The sequence below is a fragment of the Sardina pilchardus genome, chromosome 23 (genome assembly GCF_963854185.1).
Source record: "Sardina pilchardus chromosome 23, fSarPil1.1, whole genome shotgun sequence".
Taxonomy (NCBI): domain Eukaryota; kingdom Metazoa; phylum Chordata; class Actinopteri; order Clupeiformes; family Clupeidae; genus Sardina; species Sardina pilchardus.
In genome coordinates, this window is record NC_085016.1 from 17,912,981 (window position 1) to 17,940,714 (window position 27,734).

General features: G+C 47.6%; 1 protein-coding gene across 4 annotated transcripts; it reads left to right on the forward strand.

The window, feature by feature from the left end:
* Positions 1-26: 26 nt before the first annotated feature.
* Positions 27-27,734, forward strand: LOC134071387 (protein FAM222A-like). Of its 4 annotated transcripts, none has more exons than XM_062528080.1 (4): positions 27-105; positions 607-1,020; positions 12,951-13,081; positions 24,420-27,734. In XM_062528080.1, the coding sequence occupies exons 3-4, from the start codon at positions 12,985-12,987 to the stop codon at positions 25,961-25,963; spliced, it is 1,641 nt and encodes a 546-aa protein (XP_062384064.1). In that variant the 5' UTR covers positions 27-105; positions 607-1,020; positions 12,951-12,984; the 3' UTR covers positions 25,964-27,734. The 4 variants fall into 4 exon arrangements, with proteins under 4 accessions (XP_062384064.1, XP_062384066.1, XP_062384067.1 ...); XM_062528083.1 differs by having other exon boundaries at positions 55-105; positions 607-654; XM_062528082.1 differs by lacking the exon at positions 607-1,020 and having other exon boundaries at positions 37-105.

Here is a 27,734-nt window from a genome sequence, read left to right on the forward strand (position 1 = left end):
CTGCGAGTGATCCCGTTGTGTATGCACGGCAGTCCTGTTTGTTCGGCATAAGGAAGAGGACAGGAGAAGATGGAAAGACCATAGCTTTCATCTACCTCTTACATGGTTATTATTTTCCCATTTCTTGCATGTTATAGGTTGTTATTACGCTGTAGATGTTATTTGGAGAGATACTGTAACTATTTTGCGTACCGGTAACAAAGTAGCCTAGACCAAATCGTATGATGGTTTAAGATTTGTTAGTCTGTTATCACTCGAAACCATCTCTCTTAAATGTGTTTATTTTAATAATAACGAGCACAATGTCACCACTGTGTTGGTGTAACCCGTTTTCTCCCACCAGACTGTTCAGAATGAATTGCAGTGGTACGCTAGATGTAGCCTGTGCGCGATTTTCTGTTACAGTAGCTCAATCAGTAGCAGGTGTATCATAACTAGCCTATTAGTTTTTTTTCGGTGCTCAGCCACTGAAAGCACGAACGCTACATTACAGGAGTAAACATTTACATTAGGAGGTTGCTAGGAAAGTGCTCCATTTACGTGGTTATGTTACTTTCGTCCGAACCCTTCAGGCTTATCTATGCTGTTGTCCTATTACTATCGCAGATGCAGGACAGGACAGACGGGGGATGAACATAAATACCTTACATCAAGGTGCCTATGCAGTACAAGGACCACTAACGGGAATTATTTCGCCGACCTACGCCTTGGAGTAGCATACCTTTGTTTTGCCGTGGGACTATTGCGTTGGTTTGGATTACTATTTTGGTGGACACAGAATTCGCAAACGAGCCTTAAAACGAGATATCGTATGGAACCACCTTATCCACCGACAGCGCTTTTGTGTTGTCAGGCGATCCAAAAGGGTAGTCGACCGAATCATAATAGGAAGTAAACAGGAAAAGGTTATTGCGGAATTTTGGAATACACGATGCCACCCGTGTCATGTCACGGGACTGAACCATTCTGAGGCACTGGATTGCATCCTGTGTGGATTTTCTTGCCCGGACCCAGTTAATGGTAAATATGTTCCTTCTACCTTGGGTTACCTGGAGCATCAGAGTGCATTTTAGATCAATGACTGTAAATGTAAAGAAGTGAGCAGTCTATTGTGGGAAGGCTGTGTAGCCTATGCGTTTTGGTTACCCTATCAGCTGTGTGTGTTGTATAGCCCATCCATTGAATTTAGCCTAAGCGAAACATATGTCGCGCCGACAGTCCCATGGTTCCTGTTGTAAATGAGTCTGTCTTGAATAGCGTGTTGTCGGAAATGCGCTTTGCCTTTCAGGTCAGGTGACTGAAATGGTTCTGCGATTGATGCACAAACTGCAATAAAGGAGGCCTTATGCGCCAGGATGCCGGTGGCCACAGGAAATGCTTTGAAGTATATTACTGGCCTTTCAAAGTGTTCAGCGAGTGGCTGTCAGTTCTATTGTGAGAGCTGGCGGAAGGTTCATCGCACCTCGGGCATAGAAGTTGAAGGCTGGCGTCCGTACGCGTCTTATCGCAAAGGCCTAGGTGTGAAATTCTTTTTTGTTTGCTTTGTAGTCGGAAAATTTCAGTTTTCACAGCCCCGGTCCTCAAATACATAGTGAAAAGTTTTTTTTTGTTCTTATGCAAGCTGCTACCAGATGTAGGTTCAGCCAAGGTAATCTCGAGCTGTTAATGTGGTTAACATAGAAACGCACACTCTGTGTTTAAGATGGGTTAAACTAATCATTGACTAAACTAATCCATTCAGTTTGGTAAGAGGGCATTTGTTTTTTTGTGTCTATCACCCTCACACGGAGTTGTTGCATGGTGTTCGTTTCTCTCAATAACTAAAAGATAACCAAACCGCTCCAGTGTGGGGAAAAAACAGCAACTCTGGCAGCGTTGGCAAGCTGCAGTCACACTGCTAGGGGCATGACCATCCATGAGTGTGTTAGTCCGTTGGATCCTTCTTTGGCCTTTTGCTGCGCCACAGAAACCAACCAAGCAGAACGCTTCCCTCGCTCCTGGCAGGGTCCAAAGAGCAGAGACAGTGGCAACAAATAAAATCTTACATTCACGACTGAATGTATGGCAGAGATTGCTGGAAAGTGCAATCCATAGTAATGTGTAACAACAAGTCCAAGGGTTTACTGATAGTGTGACAGTGTGATGTGAATCAACAAATAATGATTTGCTAAGCCATCCTGGGTGGGTTTGTTTGAGATGCTGGTTGTGTTTAAAATGAGTCGTTGCGGACTAGTGTGGACTGTCCAGGGCTTGGTGTTAATACTAGGTCTGCACTCTGTATCATGGAGGCGAGTTGATTGGCCTGCTTCATTTCAAATAACTTAAAGTAGCCCTACATTTAAGCCTTTGGCATGTGTCTGGGTAAGCGTCCTAATGACAGGAAATGTGCATTCCGGAACAGCTCTCCCCACAGCATGAAAGCTCTGTGACAAGCACAGTTTTTCCTGTCATTAAAAGGATGGATGTGTTCAGTAGGATATTTCCTTTTCAAGATACCATAGTTTGTGTGTATGTGTGTGATAGTGTCCAGAGAGTTGGGTTTATTGTTTCACTCAAAAATATATCTCCTGCAGACCTCTAGGACATGTCTTAGCCGCTGGATGCTGAGATGGTCATGTCTGTTGGATGTTTAGGCCTTATCACCTCCATGTCACATTCTTCAGATGTGAAATGCTTGGCTACACTAAACAGTCATATTGCTGTGGCCCTGTCTTTTTTTTTTTGCTCAGGTGTAATTTTATTAGCAGTGAGTGGTTAGTTGTGTTGCATGCCACTAATGAAATGAAATGGAATGCATTGTTTAATGAGAATCCATCGGGACAATCCTTTTCGCATGAATGAGAAGGGACACTATGCAAGCTTATTTGTAGCTGTGCTGATGAAGTGGAAACGTGGGTTGATGTCTTGCCACTGTCATAGCGAAGCTTGTTAAGTTAGCGATTACCCTTAGAGCTGTTTGAAGAAAGGTTGTCTTAAAATGTTTAATCACTTAAGAGGTCTATGTCATTAGGAGTGTACATAGATCATAGGCTAAAATGAACTAGTGTAGTTGCAAGCCAAGTTGTGGTGTAACATGATGGACACAAAGCAATCAGGAGTGTTTTCAGTTTTCAACTGTTCATGTACAAATCTGTCCATATGGCTCCGGTACAAAGGGTCTACCATATTTTCTGTTAAAAAACATAACAGGCGGATATCTGTCCAAAGAACTCTACTATTGGCCAATTTGCCAAGGTTGAAATCCTCTCTTTGAGCTGGAAAAAAAGTACTGGAGTGGAAATTGAACAAAATGGATAATTTATGCTTGAAGACTGATGAGTGTCAGGGGTGATTTGTCATGGCTGAGGGAGGGGGGAGGGGGGAGGGGGGGGGGGGCTGAGGAGAGTGCCTCTGTGAAGGCCACACACTCCTCCCCAACCCCCTTCCCCTCATATTGTAGTTGTGGTTCTGGCTGACATGCAGTCATTTTAATCTACCCAGTTCCTACCATCTGACAGGCTGTGGTTTGAAAAGCTGAAGCCGAAAATATTATTTCTGCTTGTCACTCACGCAGCATTTGAATGTTAAATCCTGACATTTTGAAGTCAATGTAATTGCATTGAGGCAGATTTTTGTTGTTGTTGTGGTTGTTGTTTCCATGGCCTTTTTTTCTGACGCAGTTTATCTTTACAACGAGGTAAATTTGCATCGAGCATGTATGGATTAGTTTGGAACTCTCCAGGGGGCGAATGTACCCCATAATTAATATTTGAAGCCAAATGAGGAAGGACAACTGCCGAGGTGCATGCGTCTCTCTGGGATTCCCTGGGTTGTTTTTTGTGCCTAATCAGCAGTTTCTCCCCGCGTATGAAGAGATGGAATTTGTCATTTCCATGCATGTCTGCCCCTGTTCGTCAACTCATCTCAGTCCATGCTTAGCTCGTTAAGTGGGCCCCGGATTTTCGTTTTGCAACCAAAAACCCGTCAGTCATAATCTAATCAGGCAAATTTGGCATCCTAAAAGAAATTTGTGATGGAGCTGGAATGGAATTGGAAAGCCAAATCGGTCGGTTAAGTTCTGCGCTCCAATCTTCTCCAATTCCCCTTCCTTTGATCCTAATTTATAATGGCCTGATGAATGTCTCCCGGCTCATAACTTTTCTATAGATAAAGGTATGGGTTTAAGATCACTTGATCTCCACAGCCCCGGTAGTCCTATTATCTTCTACGGATAGAAAAAGACTGAAGAGTAGGTGGAAGTAGGCTAGCTGTTGAGTTGGAATTCGGCCAACTGGATGTTGCTAAAGGGAAATCTAATGATTTTGCAGGTTAGGTCTTGAAATATATTTTCTCTTTCATCCTATGGTTGATTCTTTGAAGTGTCTTGATAGAAATATGAGGCTCCAATTTTTATGAAGAATATCATAATAAAATAGAGCGGAGGTGTTTGTTGCCTACAGCAGGGTTGTGTGGAGCTTGAGAAGATGCCTCTAGCATTTCAACTGTGGTAAAATCATTACAGTCTGCTATCAAGATGATTTATCTTGATGTATGGTTGCTACCATGTCTGTCATTATTTCATACTGACATAAGCACTACTCGGAGGAGTTTTATCATTTTGTGTGTGTGCTCTTGTGTATTCCTTTACTCGTGTGTGTGTGTGTGTGTGTGTGTGTGTGTAACCTCCCTGAGGCCACGAACAAATGGCCGGTCACCTTGCTCCTCTCTAAGGGATAATGTCAATCTCCTGGTTGCTAAGCAATCCCCCCCCCTCCCTGCATCAAGGGTAATCACCTTTTATCTGCTAAGGATGTCGTGGGTAATTACTGGTTGGCTGCCATCCTGTGAAATCTGCCTAATTGCACCTTTTTTATTTTTATGGCTTGAGGGAGGCCAGCTTTACTTTGAGGCTCGAACAAGGGAGGTGGACCAGCAGGCAGGCATTTGGAGTCTTGTGGGGCCCGTTCAGTAGTAGATCATTGAACGATTTCCTAACCTGCAGTCAGAAGCCGGTCGTCCTAATGGCCGATCGTGCCAGGAACAAACTTTTTTTCTCTCTCTTTTTTTTTCCCGCCGTCGCCGCTGCCGCGCTGCCAGCAGGTAGAGGTCACTTTGGATTAACACGTGAAGCATGGCCCCATTTTACTCACAAAACATCCCCCCGCTACTCCGAGCGTGTTGTTCCGCGCCGAGCTGATCATTTGATCATTAAGCGTGGAAAAGAGCCTCTCGCGCTGCCTGCGGGAGACTTTTCTGGCCAATCTTTTCCATGAGTTCCTGTTTTATTAACAATTTTAATGACTTGAAGGAAGCGCTGACCCTTAACGGCATAATGAATTGCCTTGGCGGCCTGCTGGGTGGGGTGAGGTTGAGGGGGGGTGGGGGTGGGGGTGCAGGTTGGGGGGTGGTGGTGGTATGGAAGGAGACAGTGGCCAACCTTTTATTAACGTAACACATTATTGCACACTCTCACCCTTTAGTTCCCACTCCTTTGTAGACTAACAGCAGGAGCCGTGTGGTCCCTAAAGTCAGGACCCACCCCCAAGGTCCCCCGTTTAGCTGTTGTCCTTTGATCACCACCAGGCTGACAGTAATTGTTAAGTTATTACTCTCCGAGCACGGGAGTGCTATTTCAAAGCAACCCTCAGCTATCACCTCAGGACATCAGTCTAGCGAGCGGTGTTTAACGTTGGCTGTTGCCAAGCCATGATGATGGTGTCCAACTTTAAAAACTATCTTGGCTGGCACAAGCAAGGAGTATAGGAGAGATGGCGTTCGACCAGGCCCTGTGATTAAACAGCTTGACCCTGGTGTGTGTGTGTGTGTGTGTGTGTAATTGGAGTGTGTGCCAGGCAGCAGATAAGAACTTGTTTGCCTTCTCTGTGTCCCTGACTCTGGCCAGGGTTTGATCTCAGGGAGGCCTGTCCCAACGGAGCCTTGCGGTGTATAAGGTCATGGCAGCCCTGCTATGCCAACAGTGCAGCTAGAGCAGGCGTCTGCCTCTCCACGCTGGATAACAGCTTTTATTCAACCACTCCGTGTCCTTCTCTTCTATCAATGCAGCGCTTGTAGTTTAGTTTGTTTTCCCTGAACGACTGACAAACTGTATTGTGGCAAAGCATATGTGGAAAAACAATATATCAGAGGAGTCCTTGGCTTTCAAACGCCCAAATAAACCCATAAAGGAGGATGAAAATGCTTGAATTATAAAAAAGCTCTTTCCGAGCCGAAACACAAGGCACAGGGCCAAGCTCGTGTTCTGTCGACTCTCAACAGCTGTAAATCCTCACTGCTCTTTCTTTTCAGTAATTAAAGTCTTCTACTTGCATGTAATTTATGGTTTCCCACTTACTCTTGATAATAAAAAATAATTACTCAGACAAGGTGAAATGGCACAATTAATGGCATTTGTGTGCCTATTGCGTACTGCCAGAGAGATGGGAGGAAGTAAAGGCGTTTATTGATTATGCATACTTTCTGCTAGTTAGCATCATGGTCTTGCAACTCAAAATTGTGTTTCAAAATCAAGCTCGTGATCTATCAGATAACTCCAGGAAGCTCCTAACTGCGGAGACTTAATGACTGCATTAGGAAGATAAGGGCATAGAATAGATTTGGGCACCACCTAAATAGATTTTGGCACCACCTATCAAGTCCTATTTATGAAGTACTTGTCTTGATGATTGATGTAATTTCCTAGTAAACCCCTTACAATGCATCGATAACAGAAATACATGGAATGGAGAAACAGGTCCAGCTAAAAAAATAAACTCTGTTACATTCCAATTTTTCAATTTTTTCAGGCTGAGATTTCCCCTGACATGAATTCCAATCCACACACGCTATTGTTAATGGAAATGGTAATTTTTGAGAAGGCGCAGGGCTGTTGTGGTACCTGGTGTTGGCGACGGCGGCGACAGTCGAGTCTCTCACCCCAGGCTGGCGGGGCCGCTGTGCGGATCCATTGTTGTGGCGTGGCTGAGCTGCTGGTTTTGGCTGGTCCCCTTGTGCACTGGCTTGTTTAAAGAGCTCATCTCCATCTTGCGCTCTTTCTCCCCGCGCTGATACCAATTATGCCGACTGTTAGAATTATGAACAGGGACGGTCTCTTATCGTCTAATCCCGCAGTAATAGATTCTATTAAAAATGCATGAGAGCATTTTTGCAGATGAATCCGGCGTCGCTGTCTGTCATATTCCCTGCCTGGCTGTTCTTTCAGTGACAGTGGGAGGGGGGGGTGTCATAGTTATCTTTTCATTACTTGGATAGGATGCCATTTCTTATTGGGGTTGGGGAGGGTGTGCTATTCAGAGCTCTGCTTCATCCCATCCGCTGCCCGGCCAACTTTCTCTTCAGACGAGAGCAGATTTAGACACGCTAGCTTTGATGTGCCACTTTAATGTTCGTGTTCCAACACTTTCCCCCCATAGATCTTTATAGATAAAGGTACAGGGGAGCATCAAAGTAGGCCACCTCAATGATGTGGATCTATTTACCTATTGTTTTCCCTGCATGTGTGGTGGGGACAGGTTCCTCAATTCAACGGACCTCGTTTTCACTGTGAGGTTTAACCTCATTGAAAGTATTGTTTGGGAACTGTGGACTCTGAAGAGTGTGTGGGTGTGGAACATCTGAGATAAACATTCACCCTGGTCTAGTGTCACTGTCCTCATTCACGTGGAACTTGTCTCTTTCTGTTTAAACGTTGAGGTGACTTTGACTCATTGCATTACTTGTTTTGCACTATTCCGATATCTTTTCATAATAAGAGAACCAATCTCACAAACACACACACACACACACAAACTCACTCTCTCTCTCTCTCTCTCTCTCTCAACAACACATCACCTCTAGCCTGTGGTTGTCGTTTTGTCTTCTCTCAAGCCCCAGTAAAGTGGTGTCACTATCAGGTTACTGAAATGTTACGGGCATTGATTGGCTGTTGCGTGGCCACCCGGGGCCATAGGGCCATGGGTGGGGGATAGGGGTGTGGTGTGGGGGGTGGGGGTGACACAGAAGGGGAAAGAGGGCGAATTAGCATAGCACTCTAATGCTAATCCTATCTAGCCAGCCAGAGAAAAGAAGCCTTGGCTTAAACCTCTTTTTTTTTCATTATCATCTAATTATTAACCGCGGGTTACGGAGAGCTGCAAAGCCAAATAGAGATGTCTCACGCTCTCTCTTTCTGTCTCGCTCTCTCTCTTCCCTTCTTCCCTCTCTCTCTTTCTGTCTGTCTCGCTCTCTTTTTCTCCTTCACGGTGGCACTTTTTTTCCATTTATATATATATAACAGATAGGGGAAGAGGCCACGGAGGCCGTTTCCTTCAGTTGGCTCTGATTTAGCGGAGCTCCGCCTTGCTGCAGGCGAAGGGGATGAGATGAAGGGTGGAGGGGTCACGCAGTCACTTACAGGAAGTCGACCGCGATCATCTTCCAGGACGGGAGAGAGGCCTAATGCAATCAGCATTTAAAGTATACATACATTATGGAGGAGGCTTAGGAAAGGTCAAGACCTGCCCTCAGCCAGTCCCGAAGTCTGTTCACGTGGCCGATATTTAAAGGACTCGAAGGCACAGCCTCGTAAGGAAGCGCACGGACCGAAATATAGTCTAATTTGAGCGTGTGAGTGAGGGGTAAAACGTTTTGCGTTACGTTTTTAATTTTTTTTTTTGCGAAACAGGTGTCTAATCCTGTGCATTACCGACTCATTTCCTGTCCTTGGGAATTAAGAGGGACATCTCGACTCGGAACAGTCTTTTTGGTCGATCAAAGTTACACAGCATGTTACCAATTAGTTTAAATTCCCATCGCTCTCTCTCCTCCCTACCCTGATCTTGTCTGGCTGCGAGCGAGGGTGAAAGATTTCGCCTCAGCGGGAATCTCGTGTTGTACACGAGCAGCCAGTGGTGTCTGTCCAAACCTCCTCTCTCCCATGACATCATTAAAGCAATTAAACTAAAGACGGGTGTGGGCAGAAAATGGCTCCATTGGCTTTTATTAAACTGTCTGGGATGGCTGACCCAGTCAGTGCTGTGGAATTCTCTAATGATCAGGGTGTCAGGTAGAGGAGACAATGATGTGCTACTCCATTTAGAACCACAGAGACAAACCACACGCAGACTTCACATATGCCACACTACTTTATTATGTACAATTACTGATCACCCCCCCCCCCTCTCACTCACTCACACACATACACACACACACACACACACACAGAGAGACACAGTTAATCATATTCACTGTTGTAAAAGCAAACTGATGGCTCCTTTGATGTTGGCTCTTTAATTTTTCTTTTTCATGCATCCCGTCCTACTTTTATACATTCCATTTGGCACAGTAGTACCTCACAGCACCAGTGACATTACTCCAGAAGATTATGTCTGGGGCAGCAAGCCCCATATGTTTGAAGTCCACCATAAAACTGTCCGATTTTTTTATTTTATTTTTTTATTTGAGAAATAGAAGTCGGGCAGATCATGGTGCGGACTGAATGGGCCCCCGTCAAAATGGAGTGGCCAGGGGTTACTAAACTGGTGGAGAGCTCAACCTCTCCGCTTTGGCGGGCTATCTCACTTTCTTTATGGGCTGATTGCTCCTCTAATCTCCCATTATTCTCCACATGCGATTTCTCTCAAGGATTTGAAGGGATTGAATTTAGAGGTATCATGCCATATCGGCGTGGCACTGAAATTGAAAAAGGGCTCTGCATCTCCCCCTTTTTCCTCACTCAGACACCCACCCCCCCACCCCCCCCACACACACACACCCCTCAAACCCACTCCTCTGCACCGTGACCTTATTATCTCCCTACACGGCCCCCCAGCACCTAACTCCATTCAGACTGCGCTTGTACAATTAGACGCCCTCCCGCCGTTCTGCTCCCGTTAGCTTTAAGGATCTAAAGCAAAATAAAATACCTGGCAATGGCAGGCAAAGGGGAGGATCCATCTGCCAGAATGCTCTTATCAGAAATCCTTGGGAGACAAAGGATCAGCCGAGGCATTGCGGGACGCTTATCTTCCCACCAGCCTCGGCTGTGGGCAGCCGCGCGGCCGATAAGGTGTCTTATCAGCATCACTGATGTCACGGAAACGCGGCAAGGATTTAACGTCCTTGCCACTCAAAAAAAAACTTGGTCAGTCACCTCGCTGTGGACCCCGGAGTTGGCAAGGTTTTTATACATGGAGATGTTCGGAAAGCGAGGGGGTGGGGGGGGGGGTTGTGCGAGTGGGACCAAGGGAGATGGAGTTGGCAGGTTTGAGCGCGCTCCGTGGAAACAACGAGCCCCCCGAGGAGAGGCGGCGACTCCGAGCGGCGCGTTCCATCTGACGGGAGACCTCAGGGAGTTTGGTACAAGAACATTACCACGAGAGCAAGTGACACAGAAATAAAATGTATTACCATATACAGTACAATCCCCCTCACCACACACCCCCTCACTTTCTCTGTCTGGATCAGAGCAAAAAAGCGCCCCATCCACCCCCTTACCCTCCCCACACACACAAAGCCGAGCTCTCGTTCACTTAAAAAGGAAGAAAGGAGGAAAAAAGATGGTTGATGCATTTTCATCCTTGAGCAAATAAAGGGAATAATGGGAGGTGGTTTCGCCATTTACTTTCATTTCCTGTTGATAAAGCCAGGCAGGCTTTCCCCAGGAGATCCCCTTCCTTTTATTTTAGCCCCCCCCCCCTACACACACACATGCCCCTTACCCCACAACCCTCGTCTCCATCTCTTTTGACAAATGCACTTTAATGGAGAATATGGATGGGGGATGGGGGGGGCATGCCTGTTGTGAAATTGCTACCCTCACAAAATAGAGTCAGAGAGAAGCTTTTAGCTTCATGGTTTCCCTGTGATCACGGGAGAGTGGTCGTGGGGGTTTGAGGGCGAGACCGAGGCTGAAGCTTGCCATGTTGAAAGGGCAGGGGGTTGTTGAAGTGTGTGTGTGTGTGTGTGTGTGTGTGTGTCTGTGTGTGTGTGTGGGGGGGGGGGGGGGGGAATTCTGCCGGCACCTGACTGGAATGAAAGGCAGTGTGTCTCTTTGAGGGCCCGGGGGTGTGGGTAATCAAATTTATACAGATGGGTTAGGAGGAGTGGAGTCCTCCTAGTCAAGGGCTGGCTAAGCTGCCCTGTGGCCACAGAGGTGAAATGAAAGCAATAAGCTTGTTTGAAGAAGAAATGCAGGAATGGGAGGCAGAGAGAAAGGAACAGAATATTGAGAGGTTTTTGATACTTTCCACCCGCTGGTGTTTACTTTTGGAAGAATGGATGTCGGGTTTTGTTTCTAATTGCATGTGGTGTGAGAATGTTGGCTTCTAAAGTTAGCTCTAGAATTGTAGGTTTTATTACAGAGGTAGGTTTATGTAGTAGAAGAAGAATAGATGTCTGTTTTTGTTTCTGATTGTGTGTGAGAAAGTTAAGTTAGCTTTTAGAAGTTTGTAGGTTGTTATAATAAACGTACCTCTGTAAGAGCAATACAGAGGTATTAAGGGGCAATTCTGTCTCATGACTACTATCTTTCAAAGACTTCCATCCTTACCCAGTTGCCACAGCTCTAGTAAAAGCCTTTTTGTATGTAGTGCCTGCTCCATCATGGGTTAACACCAAAGACTGTTGTTTTGGGTATTTCTGCAAGTTCCTTATTGCTCATCTCAGCATTTTAGCGTGCTGATGCAGGAATATCCGGTCCTCATGGTGACTCAAACAGGGCTGTACGGCACGCTCTATGTTAATACATTCCGTACAGGCCCCGCTACAAGTAACAACTGAAGGATATTGATTGTGGCTGTTCGTGGACCTGGGGAACTGCATCAGGAAAAATGGGAGGGTTGGAAAAAGCAGCACACCTGATGTAGCGGCAACAAAGAAGGCAGCTTTTAAAGACTGTAATTTGTCGCCATGTTATGTGCATTAAATCCCTCGGTGGTCTTTTCCATCTCGCTTCGTCTCTTAAGGCTGAGTGTCCTCAGCTGTGGCATTTTACTTTGTTCCCTAAAAATAACGGAAACAGCAGGAGACGCTTTTAGTGGTTAATTATGAAATCATTGTCATGGAAATACACGTGATTTCCAGAATGGTCTTCAAAAGACGTATACAACAACTGCTAAGGCTCCTTTTATGCGCGTGTCACTCTACATTCACTGGGGCGTAGGGCTATCAATCTAAAGATCTGAATTTTTAAACCTATTTATCAAGACAAGAGGAATAAAATTGGATTCACAAGAAGCAACGCCATCAGACCTGATTCGTAATGAATGAAATTACTGGCTAAAGCTGTGTGTGCCATTTGAAATGTTGATTGGATGTGATCCCCCCCCCTTCACTATGTGATGTTTGAGAGGAGATTTCCAGGCTGGCTCTATTGTCCGTGGCTTGCTGTTAGTAGCTTTTTATCAGACGCCGGCGCAGGAAACAGCAGCGAGATTTATAGCCTGCTGGGAGATTGATTAGTCCCGTCATCAGAGCTCCATGCACCATATTCCCCCCACACACTCAAAAAAGCACACAATCTCACTCTGTTATTTTCACACACATACATAGGCTCTCTGACACACACACACACACACACACACACACACACACACACACACACACACACACACACACACACACACACACACACACACACACACACACACACTAACTCATACACAACTGACACACACACAAACACAGTGCCTGTGGGGGTATATTTGGGAGATTTCTGGACTATTTCATCTCAAAGAATATATCATTTGTCTGCAGCTAGCCGTGCCAAAGGAATTTCAGAACAAACCCAGAAGCACAGAAGTCAATAGCTCCCAGCTATCATTTAATGATCAGCGCTCACAGAGCTAATGTGCTCTGACACGAGGACTGGTCACCAGGAAGTGATCTCTTCATCCATGCTAACACTTCCCCTCTCTCTCTCTCTCTTCCCTCTGTTCTCCTCTCTTTTGTTCTCTTTCTCTCTGGTTCTCCAACAGAGAGGCACCCAGCGGTGGAAGCGGAGACCTCAACATGTTGGCGTGTTTACAGAGGAGCCAGACCCACGCGCCCCAGCATCTGATGGGGGGTGGCAAGATCCCAGAGCTGCAGCTGCCCGTCCCTCGAAAGAGTAAGTCCGGCCCTTGTGTTGTGGCACGCCGCAAGGACACCATGTGTAAGCGGATACATCAAAGATGATTGGTCAGCTTAGCACTAATAGAACAGTTAAGCGTGACTGCCGTTTTGGTCATGCAAATTATATTTCAATATTGTCTTTCATTTGCATGATGTCTTTGATTCAACTCTAGTTCACAGGCATACAGAGTGTTTTGCATTTGTCTGTAGATCAATCTGTTAAATTGAGGAACCAGCCAAAACGGCCACAAAAGACGGAAACAACCTGTCAAAACTATTCAATTCAACGATTCAATCACCGTTTTTTTTTGTAAAAAAAAAAAGCAGAAACTATTGTCTCACCTGAGATGCTTTGTTTCAATGACATTTGGTGCCATTATTCCCATTCTGGTTGCCATGCAGTTGCAATAGCATTCTGCAAGAACAATGATCAGTTAGTTCACAGTGTGTGAGGAGTGCAGCTGGTTGTTTAGGAGTGCTTTGGGGAAAAAAAAAAAAAGCCTGACCCTGTCAGGAAGTGAGCCCCAAACAGTAGCACAGTGGGGCCCTATCTGCCAGGATCCCCATTGATTAGCGTGAACAATGAGGAGGACCCCAGTGGGTCTCAGCATGACGCGCTGCCAAGCCCGGAATAGATTTATCAACCAGAACCAAAACCAATACCAATTTCTCTTCCCCCTCCGCTCGCCGCCTTAGAGAGGCCACTGTTGCCTGCAGAGCCTCAGAGAATGGAGAGACAGAGAGAGCTGAGAGGCGGAGGTGATGAAAGGATGTGGTTTTTAATTAGGCCTCCATGACTTGTGTTTTTTTTTCTCTTTCCTTTCTTTCCGCGGAGGAGAGGCAACGCTGACCCTATCTAACACCTCAGATAAGAGTCTCAGCTCGCGAGGTTCACCTTGGTTCGTTCCTAGTGTGGGTGGAGGTAGTGGTGGTGGTGGTGGTGGGTGTGGGGGAGGTCGGGGTGGTTGGAGGTTGAAGGGCTTATCTTCCCCGTTGATCAGTCTGACTCCTCCAGGCGGTCTCGTATCAGTGACACCCATCACACCACCCCTTAATTTAATTCATGAGAGCATTGATCAACACTGCCGCGCGGCTCTGCAAAGCCCTGTGGTGTTGGTGCTTCTCTCTCTCCCTCTCCCTCCCTCCCTCCCTCTCTCTCTCTTTCTCTCTCTCTCTCTCTCTCTCTGTCCGTCCAAGGGCGAACTGTGGTGACCTAGCACATCACATGTTTCAGCAGCCTGGCATTACAAAGTTCAGAGGACCAGGGTCTGGGGCAAGCAGTGCTGCAAGGGGGAAGGCTCCCAGTGAAAGGCCACGGAGATTAATATTCAGTCAGACTCGCTAGCGTGGCTACATGGCCTGCCTTTTATGTCCGTAATGAAGTTATGACTTTGTCACAGTTTAACAGAACTGGGCAGCGCTGGTGGAGAGGGGTTTTTTTGGGAACGTAATGATTTTCAGTGGTTAGAGAAAAGGGGGAGTTTGTTTCCTCCGTTTTTTTTCGCTCACGGATTCCATATTTGTTTTGTTTCTGCTAAGGGTGTTTTTTTTTTCATGGAAGCTATGGAGATAAAAGCCATGGAGATGAAAAAAAAATGTGGAGTTCTTTTAAATGTCATAAAATCTGCCGTGACCTTTTCATGCGGCGGAGCTGTGCTCGGCTGGGGCTTTCTCCAGCCTCCGCGCCCATAGGAAGGAAGGCTGAAGCCGCAAGACATGAGGCTGTATTGATACGATTTTGCCACTTAGTTAATCTAAAATAATAGCACATCGGAAAATGGGGCCAGACGGTATTACGCAAAACCAATCAGTTGAAGCAGTCATTTTCTACTCCCCCGCCTTCCCCTTTTGAATTAAACCTATGTGGTCTAACATGTCACAAACATAGATTTCAAAGACTGTTAATTATCATTACTGTCAGTGCACATTACTATCATAATTAATGAGAGCATATTTCATCTGTCTGTATGCTCAAAGGCTAGTGAAAGCAACAGAAATTGATCATTATTCCCTGGTTATTTGGACATGATTCTGAAACCTAATTGTGCTGCCTGGAATTGGACTATACGTTATGACACAAAGGGCATGCATAATAGAATGCTTACTGCATTATTCGCTGTGGTCTTTGATGATGTTTTGTTAATATGGCATAATAATGCAGCTCTCTTGAAATGATGAGCAGTGGAAAAGGCACCAATTTCAAGGAGGAATAAAGGATCGCTCCGCTGCAGTCACTAGGTCTTTAGGGTGCACTATGTCTTTACCAATGTAGCAATTACACACACACACACACACACACACACACACACACATTCAATGCCCCCCCCCATTCAGATACACACACACACACACACACACACACACACACACACACACACACATCCATCCATGGGGCCCCTGTGTGATTAAATATTCAACAGGGATCAGCGCAGCATCTTGTCTGTTAAATGCTGAAGCAGACGGCCCTTGCCTGCCGCAGGCACTGCCTCGGGCAGCCCTCTCACTCTGTTTACCTGAAGGACCCGCAGGTCCCTCTGCCGACGGTGGCCATCCCCCTGCTCATCCCTGTGATATTTACAGCTCAGCACACAGGCTCGGAGGAGTCTTACTCAAGCCAGATTGTGTGTGTGAGTGTGTGTATGTGTGTGTGTGTGTGTGTGTGTGTGTGTGTGTGTGTGTCTATGTGTGTGTCTAATGGGAATGGATGTTACAGTTCTTGGAAAGCTCTAGTAACTGAAAAGTACAGGATTTGGTTTTTTTAAAAAAGAAAGAAAGAAACGCACAAGATAATTAAGCTTTTAAAATTGTTGTGGTTTGAGTACCTTCCGCATGTGACTCCCAAGTTGTCGACTCGTTGACTTGCTGGAAAGTCCTCCACACATTTCTGACGGGAATCACAACTAGGGTCCAGTTACCGCAGGTCAGTCATGACGGGCTTTTAAAGGCTCTGCCTGTATGTGGCCGCGCTCCGTCGCCACGGTAGCTATGGGAGCGTGGAGCGTGGCCATCTCTGAAAGGGCAGGAGATTAGCCTGGCACCGCCAGGTGACTCTCATCCCCCAGGAAGGGAGCCGAGACCGACACGCCGCGCCCCAGGGGAACGGGACCAGAGCATTGTGGGATTGCAAACTGAATCTGTCACTGTGTGAAGGGGGCTACTACTAGTGTGTATGTGTGTGTGTGTGGGTGAGAGAGAGAGAGAGAAGGGGGCTACTACTGTGTGTGTGTGTGTGTGAGAGAGAGAAAGTGTGAGTGTGGTGCCAAGGATGTGGAAATGGTGGGAGCAGCCCTGTCAGTGTGTGGTCCTCTGACAAGTCCTAGTTGAGTATATGTGCTATTTAGAAGTCCTGCTGCAATTGAGTCTCTTTATTCTCCACTTTTACTGAAGCATTAGCTAAAAGGAGAGGAGAAAAGAGGGGAGAAAATGGGCAAGAGGGAGATGAGGTTTGGTCCGTCTCTCTCTCTCTCTCTCTCTCTCTCTCTCTCTCTCTCTCTCTCTCTCTCGCAGACGGATGAGCACTAATGGGCAAAGTAGCGAGGGAGAGCGGCCCGCTCATCGGCAGAAAAGCGCTGGAGCGGGGACGCCTTTTCCCACGGTGGCAGCCTGCCTCTCGGAGAAAAAAAAAGCAGTGACTAGCAGAGAGAGAGAGAGAAAGAGAAAGAGACACAGACAGACAGAGAGAGAGAGAGAGAGGGGAGGGGGAGAAAGAGAGGGAGGGAGGGAGAAGTCTCAGACAAGCGTCTCCCTGGGCATACACACACACACACACACACACACACACACACACACCGAGTCAGCTGAGCAGCCGAGGACACAAATGGAGAGTGACACTTGTGCGAAGCGCCTGTGTGAGAGCCGGCGGAGCCCGAGACTCTTCAGGCACTGATAAAGAAACAATCAGCCCTCAGGTCCTTCCATTCCTGGAGGAGAGGAGGCTGCTGCCCCAAACCCACCGCCACCGCCACCGAGACAGACAGATAGCCAGCCAGGGCGAGAGAAGAGAGAGAGGCTGGACAGGACTGTCTCATCTACAAGACTATATGGAGTAGCAAGCATACACATATTTAAAGACATTTCTACCACAAGTATTTGACTAATATTTGGCTGTGTCATGCACCCTCGATGTGTACAACATCCCCGGGTTGCTCTCTCACATTCGGGGTGCAGTAGATGTCTTCCATTTGAATTGTGCACTGAAAATTGTATAGAGCCACAGAATAATGACATTTGGGGGAAGTTACTCATTGAGTTAAATGGAAGTGACCGCGAGTGCTAACTGTGCTTTAGCACGTCAACATGACCTCACCCCTGAGTGCGCCATCGTTCTGGATAAGGACGGCGCTCGGGTCTGGAGCTGTGGGCCAGACAGGGGCTCCCTCAGGGCGACTCGCGTCTGTGCGCACGCCGGTCTGGAACCAAAAAAAGCAATTAACGGCCAGCATCCCGGTCCACCATTCTGGCTCCGCGGCTCTGAGTCCGGCTCCTGTGTGTACAGTTTCCCCCCCATGTTTCAGGATTTATGTCTGTTAGCATTAATGTCTGTTAATATTAATACAGCGTGGCCCAGGGGTGAACAGAGAGAGAGACTGCGTGTCTGCTGTGTGCATCTCTTCTGTACGTGGTCTGGCTGAGGGTGCTGGTGGTGGACAGAGGATTGGTGATTGTCTAGAAGGCCAAGTTAGGCTTCAGATGGTTGTTGTGCTGTTTATGCTGGCTTTATGGCACTCTCGCTCGCTCAAACTGACACCAACACTATTGTAGGTTCCTTTACAGCAGAGTGCTGTGTGTGTGTGTGTGCGCGCACATGTGTTTGTGTGTGTGTGTGTTGGCTAAGGGAAGGGAAGCACAATGGCAACTGGGTGTTTTGTGTGGATGTGTGTGTTGGCTAACGTTTCAGAAACAACAGGCTCCACTCAATCATCACATCCGCTGTGCTTCTGTGCTTTGAGTATACCCTGTTATACCCAGTGCCCCCCCCCCTCTTCTTTGGGAGTTTGTTAACCTGTAACTGCCTCAGGGTGCGTGCATAAAAGGATGAACTCACGCAGCGCTTATCCAGTAACACAAGACACAGGATGTGCAGGGGGGGGTGGGGGGGGTTGCTCTTTTGAGTCAGCACCAGCAGTTGGATATTAGCTCGCTGACAGCTGCCTAAAGCACTAGAATGTGGGAGGAGCCTATTAATTGTATGGGTCTTAATCACTGACTATGGCTCTAAGGCCCCTCTGTGTTGGTACAAGCAGTTGTCATGGCGACTAAATCCGGGTTTTAATTGCATATTAATCACCCCCGGAGTCAAGTGAGGCCTTGGGTAGCGACGGTAATGCATCATGTAAGAGTTGGTTGGATGTTCAGAGAGAGAGAGAGAGAAAAGGAGAGAGGGAGCGCGTGAAAGGAGAGAAAGAGGGGCCCTGACTAAAAGTGTAATCTCTCGATGAAAGCGCTCTCATTATTGCCTCTGGGTGCGAGATAATCGCCCGAGCTGCCTTCCGCGGAGTCACCAGAGCACATCTGTGTGGCTCAGATTTGATACGGCGCCAAGTTTCTGCCCATAATTGCATTTGGATAAATTAGGGCCGAACCAGTATCTGATTGCTTCTGATGATGAATCGGCTCCTTGTTGCGTAGGTTCGGGGTGGTGGGTGGTGGTGGGGGGGGGGTGATGTCGGATGCCTACTTTTTACTGCTTACTGTGGCGTCGCCAGTGCTCATGTGCGTAGAACCAGTGGAAAATGTTTGGAGGTAGCTCCAACTCTCTTTTTATAGACGAAGGCTTATGAGCTTGTTTTTCCTGGTTAATCGCTGATTAGCTCAAACCGCTCCGAAACAGTGAGGTCTCTCCACTCTGATCTGAAGGGTATTGCTTTAAGCGTGACCATGGGAAAAAAGATTAGGCAGCTTACCGTGACTGAGCGCATCGTGTGTGGGGATGGCCTGAGGCCAAGGTGCCAGATCATCGCAGAATGCATGTCCTCTGTTTTATTGTTTGTTTGGCCTTTTTTTTGTTCGAAATCCACACTTCAACTTGCGTGCTCAGACGTTTTGTTTACATTCCGTGCCGCTCGCTGAAAGGTAAGGCACGAAACGGTTCGGGTTGAGTTACAACAGGTCAGGAAAAAGTGTGGCGTCGAAAACCACCCTGTTAGCAGGACCCGATTGTGTTTTTTTTGTCGGAACCAACCCTCTTCAGCTCTTTGATCACCCTCCCCTCACTCTCACGCTCTCACACTCTCTCACACACACACACACACACACACACACAAGCAGGCACACACACGCACACGGTCACATACACATTGGCTCTCGTCTGCGGCCTACTTAAAAGAGTTCATTTGATTTCAGATTGTGTTGGCAGTTAATTAGCGGAGTTTTAATTGAGATTTCGCACTTATCTCTGCCTCTGGGGCCACAGTGCCTTGTGATGGGAGTCGCCATCAGGAGCAGTGGGTGATGGAGAACGCGACCTTGCTTTCTGTGTCACGCTCGCTGCCCAGCTCCATGTGACTAGCCCTTCTTGCCCTTGATCTACTGAGTGTGTGTGTGTGTGTGTGTGTGTGTACACACTCATTTAATACTTTTATATCAATTTACTGTATCCATCTGTTTGTTTCTCTTTCTTCCTTACACTCTCTCTTTCCTTTTCTCTCTCTCTTTCTCTCCATTTTTCTCTGTACTGCATACATACAGGATGAAAACATACATCCGTTCATAAATACATAAATAAGTATACCTACCTAACTTCAGTACATGTGTTAGTAATGTATACATTAAGAAGACGAGGTACACATATGTATGTATATGTATGTGTGTGACCCTGTGGGTGTGTGTGGTGTGTGTGTGTGTGTCCTTGGCGACTGTGTGTCGGCGTGTCCTCCACCTCTCCACCTCCATCTCCCCTGCACAGGAGGTGCAAGCTGCTTAGCCGAGTTACACAATGTAAATTTGTCAACTCTGCACACTGTCCTTGGCCCGGGTCGACTGCTAAGCGACTGGTGTTATTTTTTTTTTTTTAGTGGGATTTGCGTGAGCAGAGGGAGGGTTTTGCTCCGACACGAAAAGCTCGCCACACCGTATCCCCACCCGCCCCCCCACCCCTTTCCCAGAGTGCGGGTTGGCTGTTAGGTTTGGGTCTTAGCCCGGGTTGGCGTGCCCGAGGTGATTAAGTGCTTAAGGTTAGAGTGCTAATTACCTCCCTGTGTTAGTCCCTTCCTAAAGGAACCTCGCCGGCTGAGCGCACTCTGTTTCTCTTCCTCCTCTTCCCTTTGTCTCGCTGCGGCTGACAGTTTTGTGTGTGAGTGTGTGGTGTGTGTGGGGTGGGTGGGGTGGGGTGGGGTGGTGGGTGTTGAAAACTCTGCCATTCAGCTCGTCTTTCGTTTGTGAAATTCCTGGTATTAAGCCACGGCTGTCACAGCAGTCTCATATAATGCTCATCATCAGTGTCTTGTTTGTGAAGCTAAACAATCACAGGTGTGGTAGGAACACCACGGTGTGACGCACAGAATGAACTCTTTGCTTGTGTGTGTGTGTGGCGGGGGGAGCGGGGGGGGGGGGTCTCTCTCATTCTGCAGATACTCAATCTCAATCAATTTTCAGGTTAATTATATCCATATTGCTGCTTCTTCTCAAAATAGGCACATTTGGAGAGCTGTTGGAGTACATTAGAAAGGTTCTTTGATTCTTTGCTGCTGCAGATCTCCAAGGTGCCAACTGAAATTAAATGCTTCTCCAGAGAATGCTAAGTGGATGCCCTGTTGGAAAGCTTGGAAAATTGGCCCTAGGCAGCAGACATGAAAGGCCATATGAATATACTGTAGGATGGAAGTATTTGTAAAGAAAGACGAAATGGGCAACAACATGACGCAAGTCAGGTTAGAAACGTTCATCTCTTTCTTTCTCTCTCTCTCTCTTTCTCTCTCACACACACACACACATACACACGTCTCTGTGGCCACCAGAAGACAAGACTTTTTGCAAGTGCATCCATGCAACTAAGCATTTAGCGCCACAAAACCCAGGCTGCCACTGCCTCTAAATGGGAGCCATCTTTCAAGCAGGAAAATACACTGCACTTCTGACAAATGTGGAAATGTGTCTCATTGCCTAATTCTTATTCCTCTTATTCCGATTCTTAGTCCTGTTTGAAGGGGTATTATGTTGTGCAGATGTCACGCACACACACACCCAAGCATCTATTGTGGAGCTGAGAGGCCGACTTGGGAATTCCGTGTTCTTGTTGTCATCATCTTGAATCATGAAGCTCATGAATTCAATTCAGCGTCGGGTTCGTAGCCTACTCATTAGGAACAGCTGTGCAAGCAATAACTCTGTCGCCTCAGAACTCCAGATCTCCTCTGATGGGAGTTAGCTCGGCGTAATCGGCGCGGTTTCCACGCGGCATTTTGTAATCGCTCCAGAGTTAAAGACTGACGGACTTCCTCTGGAGGGAGTGAAGAGGCTGAGGTCAGTGGATGGCATTAGGGTCCCCTCAGCTCTTTGGTGGCATATGCTCGGGGCTTCGGGGGTCTTTTGCACTTCTGAGGAGCCCGTAATCCCTGGAACGTATGAAGCGCGAAGGCCTTTGAAGCCTGGTTAATGTCTAAGTCGTTTGAAGTGTTTACCAAAACAGCAAACCCAATTTAAAGTGCGGGGTGAGAGAGGGAGAGAAAAAAAACGGCGGAGGCAAAAACACTAGGCCCTGTGCGGGGCGCGGAGGACTTTCAGGACCACACAGAGCCGCTTAGCTTCTTTTTTGAGGTGATGGCTTCACTTAAACCTCTCTTCCTGTCTCGCTTGCCAGTTGATGTTTTCTATGGGGTGTTTCTGGAGAGTTCTTGTTGTGGTAAATAAGACTGGATTTTCCTTCCTTTTTCTCCGCTGCATACGGAATCAGCCACCCATTCAAACCTCGGCAGAGAAGCGAAGTCTGCCGCTCTCTCTCCCCATATCCCTCCATTTTAAATACCCAATTTATTCCCTTTATGAGATGGATCTTGTAGATTGAATCATTTTCACAGTTGGAGGCTCACTGTAGGCCTGGAATGAAATGAACTCCCAAATCAATCCTGATCGAGAACAAGGAGCAAGCGCTCGCCTTGCATGGCTGAGGAGGCCTTCTCAAATGAGCTTGTTATTGAAAAAGAAATGAATTGTTTTGTTTGGGGGCGGTTTCGGGGTTTTTTCCCCCCTCGTTCTTTCCGTCTTCTCGATATGCCCATTGTGAAGGCTACAGTGGGTGGTTATATATTTTTTTTTGTGCTGACGACAGAGTAATCTGGGTTAATTTCGACACTTTTCTTTCTCTGTCAGGAATTCCATAAACGTGTCAGTTTGAGGAGGGGGGAGAGGGGGTGGGGGTGGCAGAGATATGCTCCTGCTGATTTATTACTCAAAAATGGAGGGATTTTTTCCCGGCTTCTCCTTTGTTGCAGTGGGCTAAACAGGCATGAAATTGCCTGAATAATGTGGTTTAAATCCAATCTCTGTGTGTCCCTCCTGCCCTTCCGTAGCAAAGCTGAATCTAAGTCCCCGTGGAGATTGCTATTTTCCCTCTTTATGGCTCCAGCGACCAGATTAGGCTGCTGCACAGGTGTGGGCTTTTGCCACATGTTGTCTCGCCTGAACCAGTCACACAGCATGTGTGTGTGTTTCTGTGTGTGTGTGTGTGTGTGTGTGTGAGTGTGCGAGAGTGAGAACGAGAGCGAAAGGGTCTAGCTGACTGTGAGATAATTGATATGAGCATTCCTATACTTCATATCTGCAATAAGCTATAAGAACAGACCGTAAGACACAAATCAAAGTCAAATTGGTATTCTTAGACTAAATGTGTGGGGGCACTAGTTTGTACATGGCTTAGATTATTTCTAGCTTCCTCAGTTGTATGTTTTTAAGTGAAGACCATCAAAGTGTCGCAACCCTGCCTCTCATCTTTCGGTGTTGAGATAATGGAGCAAATCGCATGTGTAATTGTGCCTCTTTGTTGTGTTGGATTCCCCACACTAACTCTTGTTCGCTGCTTGTGTGGCTCTCTTAGTATGTTGCGCAGGCGAATGCCAATAATACTACAACCACTGCAGGAAAATTGGCTTTTCTCTTCCCTCGCTCTCACCCTCTCCACCCCCCCCCCCCTCCCCTCCCCTCCCCTCTCCTTCCTTGATTTCCCTGGGTAATCCAATTTTGCACAGAAAAAAAGATAGAATTAATTTCATAATGCAGTGATCAAACATTGCCCGAGGTGTCTTCTTCCACAAAATGAGTTTTTAAAAAGATGCAGATGTCGGAGGATGAGTAGCCTCCTGAGGAAACGAGGGAGATGAGGAGTGTGTGGGTGTGTGTGTATGTATGTGTGTGTGTGTGTGGGAGGGGGGGTCTGTGTGAAGGGCTGGTAACGTTAGGGAGGCTTCCAATAACTTCATCCTTATTGGGCATTTTTTTCCATTCAACACCTTCATCTTATTCATTTTTTACACACACACACACACACACACACACACACACAGCACTACTAATCATTTTTTGGACATTATTCATCATGAGAGGTTTAGTGATCATGTTGAGCCCTCTGTGAAACACAAGAAATGTTAACTGTTCATCATCAGAGACCCATCCCTGTTAAAGTTTTAAGTTGGGGTTAGCGATGCTAAGCCATTTCAAACATTCAGCAAATATCTTCTATCTACTGTCTCTCTCCTTCTCCATGCCCTAAACAATAACAAAACACTGTGTGGAGTTTCTCAGGGAATACTGAAGGGAGGGGTGATCTTACCTCTCTTGTGTTTTGTTTGGTCTCTGGCTCAAATATAATTGAAGTTGCTCTGGACAAAAGCATCTGCTACGAATCACAAACATAAACAACGACGTCTGCCACGTCGTCCAGCATCGCTTACCCGACCTTTAAACTTCCGTCGTGTCGTGTCTGCCGTTATTTAAGGCAGTCTTCATTTTAGTCTTCACTTTAGTTTAGTGCCTCGCATTCTGCACTTGTTATTGTTGCGTGGTTTCTGAACACGAGCAGATACGCTTCCTTAACAGTGATTCCTATAAAAATGCCTCGCTAATCCTTAGGAAATTGATCTCTAAGCCTATAATATCTTGGTGATTACAGCCATCTTTTTGTGTGATTCCGGGGGAGAGGCATATTTGAGTCGGTGCTGTTTCTTGTCATTGTGTATTCGCGAAATGAAAAATCCCGAAATGAAAAGGAAAAGCAAACAAAGAAATGAGAAATCAAGAAAAAAAGAAACAAGAAATGAGTAATGGCTGTCTGTATAGTTGTTTATCTTCTTTAGTGAATTGTACCGAAGTTAATTTCTCTTATATCTCTGTGTCGATTACAGGTGAGATGAGTTCTGTCCACTCTCCCCGATACCCGACCCCAGCCGAGCTGGACGCCTTTGCCCGCAAGGCGGCCGAAAACCCCTTGTCCATCAAGATTTTCCCCACCAACATCAGGGTCCCGCAGCACAAGCAGATCAGCCGGACGGTCAACGGCCTGGACACCACCGGCACGCGGTACAGCCCATACGCCCAGCCGTACTCCGGGGGCTACCAGGGCCTGCTGGCCGTGGTCAGGACTCCCACGGTGAGCGGCGGCGGTGGCGGCGGCGGCGGCAGCAAAGGTGTGCTGAAGACCGCCGAGGGCAAACGGGCGAAGCTGTCCCCCGCCCACATCGCCGTGGCTCCGTACGCGCCGCCGGCCAACAGCGCGGTGGCCAGCAGGCTCCGGCAGAAGGCCTACGGCGTGGGCCACTGCAAGCCCCTGGAGGTGTCCAACATCCCAGGGCCGCCCAACGTCATCATGGCCGCCTCGGTGGTCCCCGTGTCGGGGGGACAGAGCATGCCCCTGGCGCCCCAGTCGGAGATCCCCGTGCAAAGCCTGCTGCGACACATGGGGAGGCCACCCCACGCAGCCCACGCCCAGGGACTACAGCAGCTGGGCGAGGCCCAGACGTCCAGCCCTGCTTTCCAGGCGGCGACCGCCGCCGCCGGTGGAGGTAGCGGTGTTGTCGGAGGCACCGCCGTGACCTGCTCGGACTCGGGTTTCGCCCTGGCCGCTCCCCCGCACAGCGGCCTGGCCTACTCAGGAGCCGTGCTGCCCATGCAGAGTGCGGACACGGCCACCGGGGGGCAGTATATGGACAGTGTGGATTACGCGCTATGGCACCACAAACAGCATAAACAGCAGCAGCAGCAGCAGCAACAGCAACAGCAGCAGCAGCATCATCAGCATTACCACCAGGGGGCGCTACGGATGTACGGGGCGAACAGCGGAGGCGGCGCGGTGGTCAGCCGCTCCCCCGAAACCTGCGTCCCCCAGATGGCCTTCCGCGGCGGGGGCGGGGGCGGGATGGTCGGGGGCGGCTCGCTGGAGCGCGTGGGCTCCTCGCCGCTGCACTGCCCGGCCATGCACGGCGAGTTCTCCGTGGGCCAGTTCTTCGCGCCGCCCTGGAACAGCGTGCTGGCCACCCCGGACAGCGACTGTTACAACTCCCTGGAGCTGCCCCTCGGCTCGGCCATGGGGCTCCCGCACCCCCACCCCCACTCCCACTCCCACTCCCACTCCCACCCCCACCACCACCACCTCCACCACCAGCCCCACATGCTCCCCCAGCACTACCCCTCCGACCGGGGGAGCCTCGGCCTCTGCTGCGGCGGCGGCGGCGGTCCTGTCGGGCCCCCCAGCCGGACCCTGTGCCACGCCTCGGTGCTCAGCAGCAGCCTGCAGTCTCTGGAGTGCCTGATCAGCGACATCCACCCCCCTTGTATCAAGGAGCGCATGCTGGGCCGGGGCTACGAGGCGGTGGGCGGGGCGGTGGGCATGATGGGAACGCGGCTCCTCGACCCTCAGGCCGCGCACATCCAGCTCCCCGTCTTCAGATAAGTTCACATGTCCGGAGAGAGAGAGAGAGAGAATCATCGGGAGAGCGGTGGCGGACGAGAACGGAGAGGCTGGACGTGATGGCGTGTCGATGCAAGCTAGCTGAAGGAGACGTTCGAGAGAGCTAGGAGAGACTTGCTGCTGTAGGACGGCCGGCGTCTTCTTCGGTACAAGGCTCGCCTTATCGGTAGAGCTCATCGCTAGCCACGACTGGAACTGACACTGAAATCGATCCTGTGGCGATGTTTGCATTGTACTTGTCCTTTATAGAACTGGATTGAGCAAACTGAGAGTTTGCTACCATTTGCCTGATTTTTGTTTTTTTGTCAGTCAGACTCGAGGACCAACAGGGATTGTTTTTTCGTCACTGTACTCCATTTGACTGTTTTTGCATTTGAGATGACACAGTAGTTGCCAGAAAGTGCACCCCTGTCAACGGCTGCCAAAAATGACTCACGGGAGCCCTATTTTGAGGGCGGTAACGTAACGTTGACTGGCCGATGACACCCAGCGGATCTCAATATATCCATACGGTTAAAATGGACCGCTAGCTAGCTTGCGCGTTCTCATTCGCTTACATTCATTTACGGGTTTTCAGAAATGCGATTGAATGAGAGTGTGCTAGCTCGCTAGGGGGTCACTTTAGGACATCATCAATTCCGTTGTTTCAACCACGGTGCTCCCCTCAAATTAGGGCTCGATACATTTTTTCGTACTGCCCCAATTTAGGTATATATGTCATTGTCAGGTCAATGTGGTTTAACTTAAAAAAAATAAATCTGTATGTCCGTAGTGACAGATTTGTTATTGAAATGGTACTATAATCATAATAATTATGATGAACAATTGCACTGCTATGAGCATAGCAACTGATGAAGAGGATCTGAGGAGGTGGGAAGGGGTCAGAAAAAAAAAGATTTATTTAAAACTTTAAAACTTGAATTTTATCCCCCTCAATAAGCTGTTTTGTGTGTGTTATGTTGGAATCATTTGAGGCTGCTAATGAGCAAAAGTATTTAAGAAATTATTTTACTTTTTTTTTGGTTGTGGAGGGGTGTCAAGGTGGTTTTATTTTATGCCCCAGATGTAGTTTAAGAATGTTGTCCACGTATGATGCAGATACTCCTGAAAACAAATTGCTGTTTTTGAATGTGCGTGTGTGTGTGCGTGTGCGTGCGTGTGTGTGTGTGTGTGTGTGTGTGTTGTCATCCATGCTGTCAATGTATGATGCAGATACACCTGGTAAACACACTGCTGTATTTGAATGTGTTTGAGTGTGTGTGTGGGTGGGTGTGTGAAACAGCTAAACTGGTAAAACCCCATGCATCTCTATGTGCATCCATACGAAAAATCATCTGGAACCAGATTGCATAGCTTGAGACAGAAGAGGGAGAAAGTTCTTTTCCAGTGTCATTTTACATTTTAAGATATTTATTGAAGTAACAAAATGAGTCACTGTTTCTGTTTTATTACTGTATGCCTGGGAGACACCTGTGGTTAATGCATTCCCTCATTTTTATTTTTACTTCTATTTCGTGTGAGTTTGCTGATGTATTTTCAGTTTGTATTGAGCAATGGTATGTTTTGAAAGACATGGTACACAATGGGCTAGATTTTATGAAGTGCAATTATACTGTCAACAAATGGGCCCTCTCTCCACCTGCTGTTGAAACAATTCTATTTACATTCTATTTACAATGTATGACTCCTTCCCAAGCATACTTCCTTATCATAATTAAGATTGTCAAATAAATCTAATTTAGGGATGTTTTTC

What these genes read in the sequence shown, in the direction of transcription:
- LOC134071387 (XM_062528080.1), top strand. Translation starts at nt 12,985, where the DNA reads ATGTTGGCGTGTTTACAGAGGAGCCAGACCCACGCGCCCCAGCATCTG. An exon ending in GCTGCCCGTCCCTCGAAAGA is followed by an intron (nt 13,082 to 24,419) that starts GTAAGTCCGGCC and finishes TGTCGATTACAG; the next exon opens with GTGAGATGAGTTCTGTCCAC.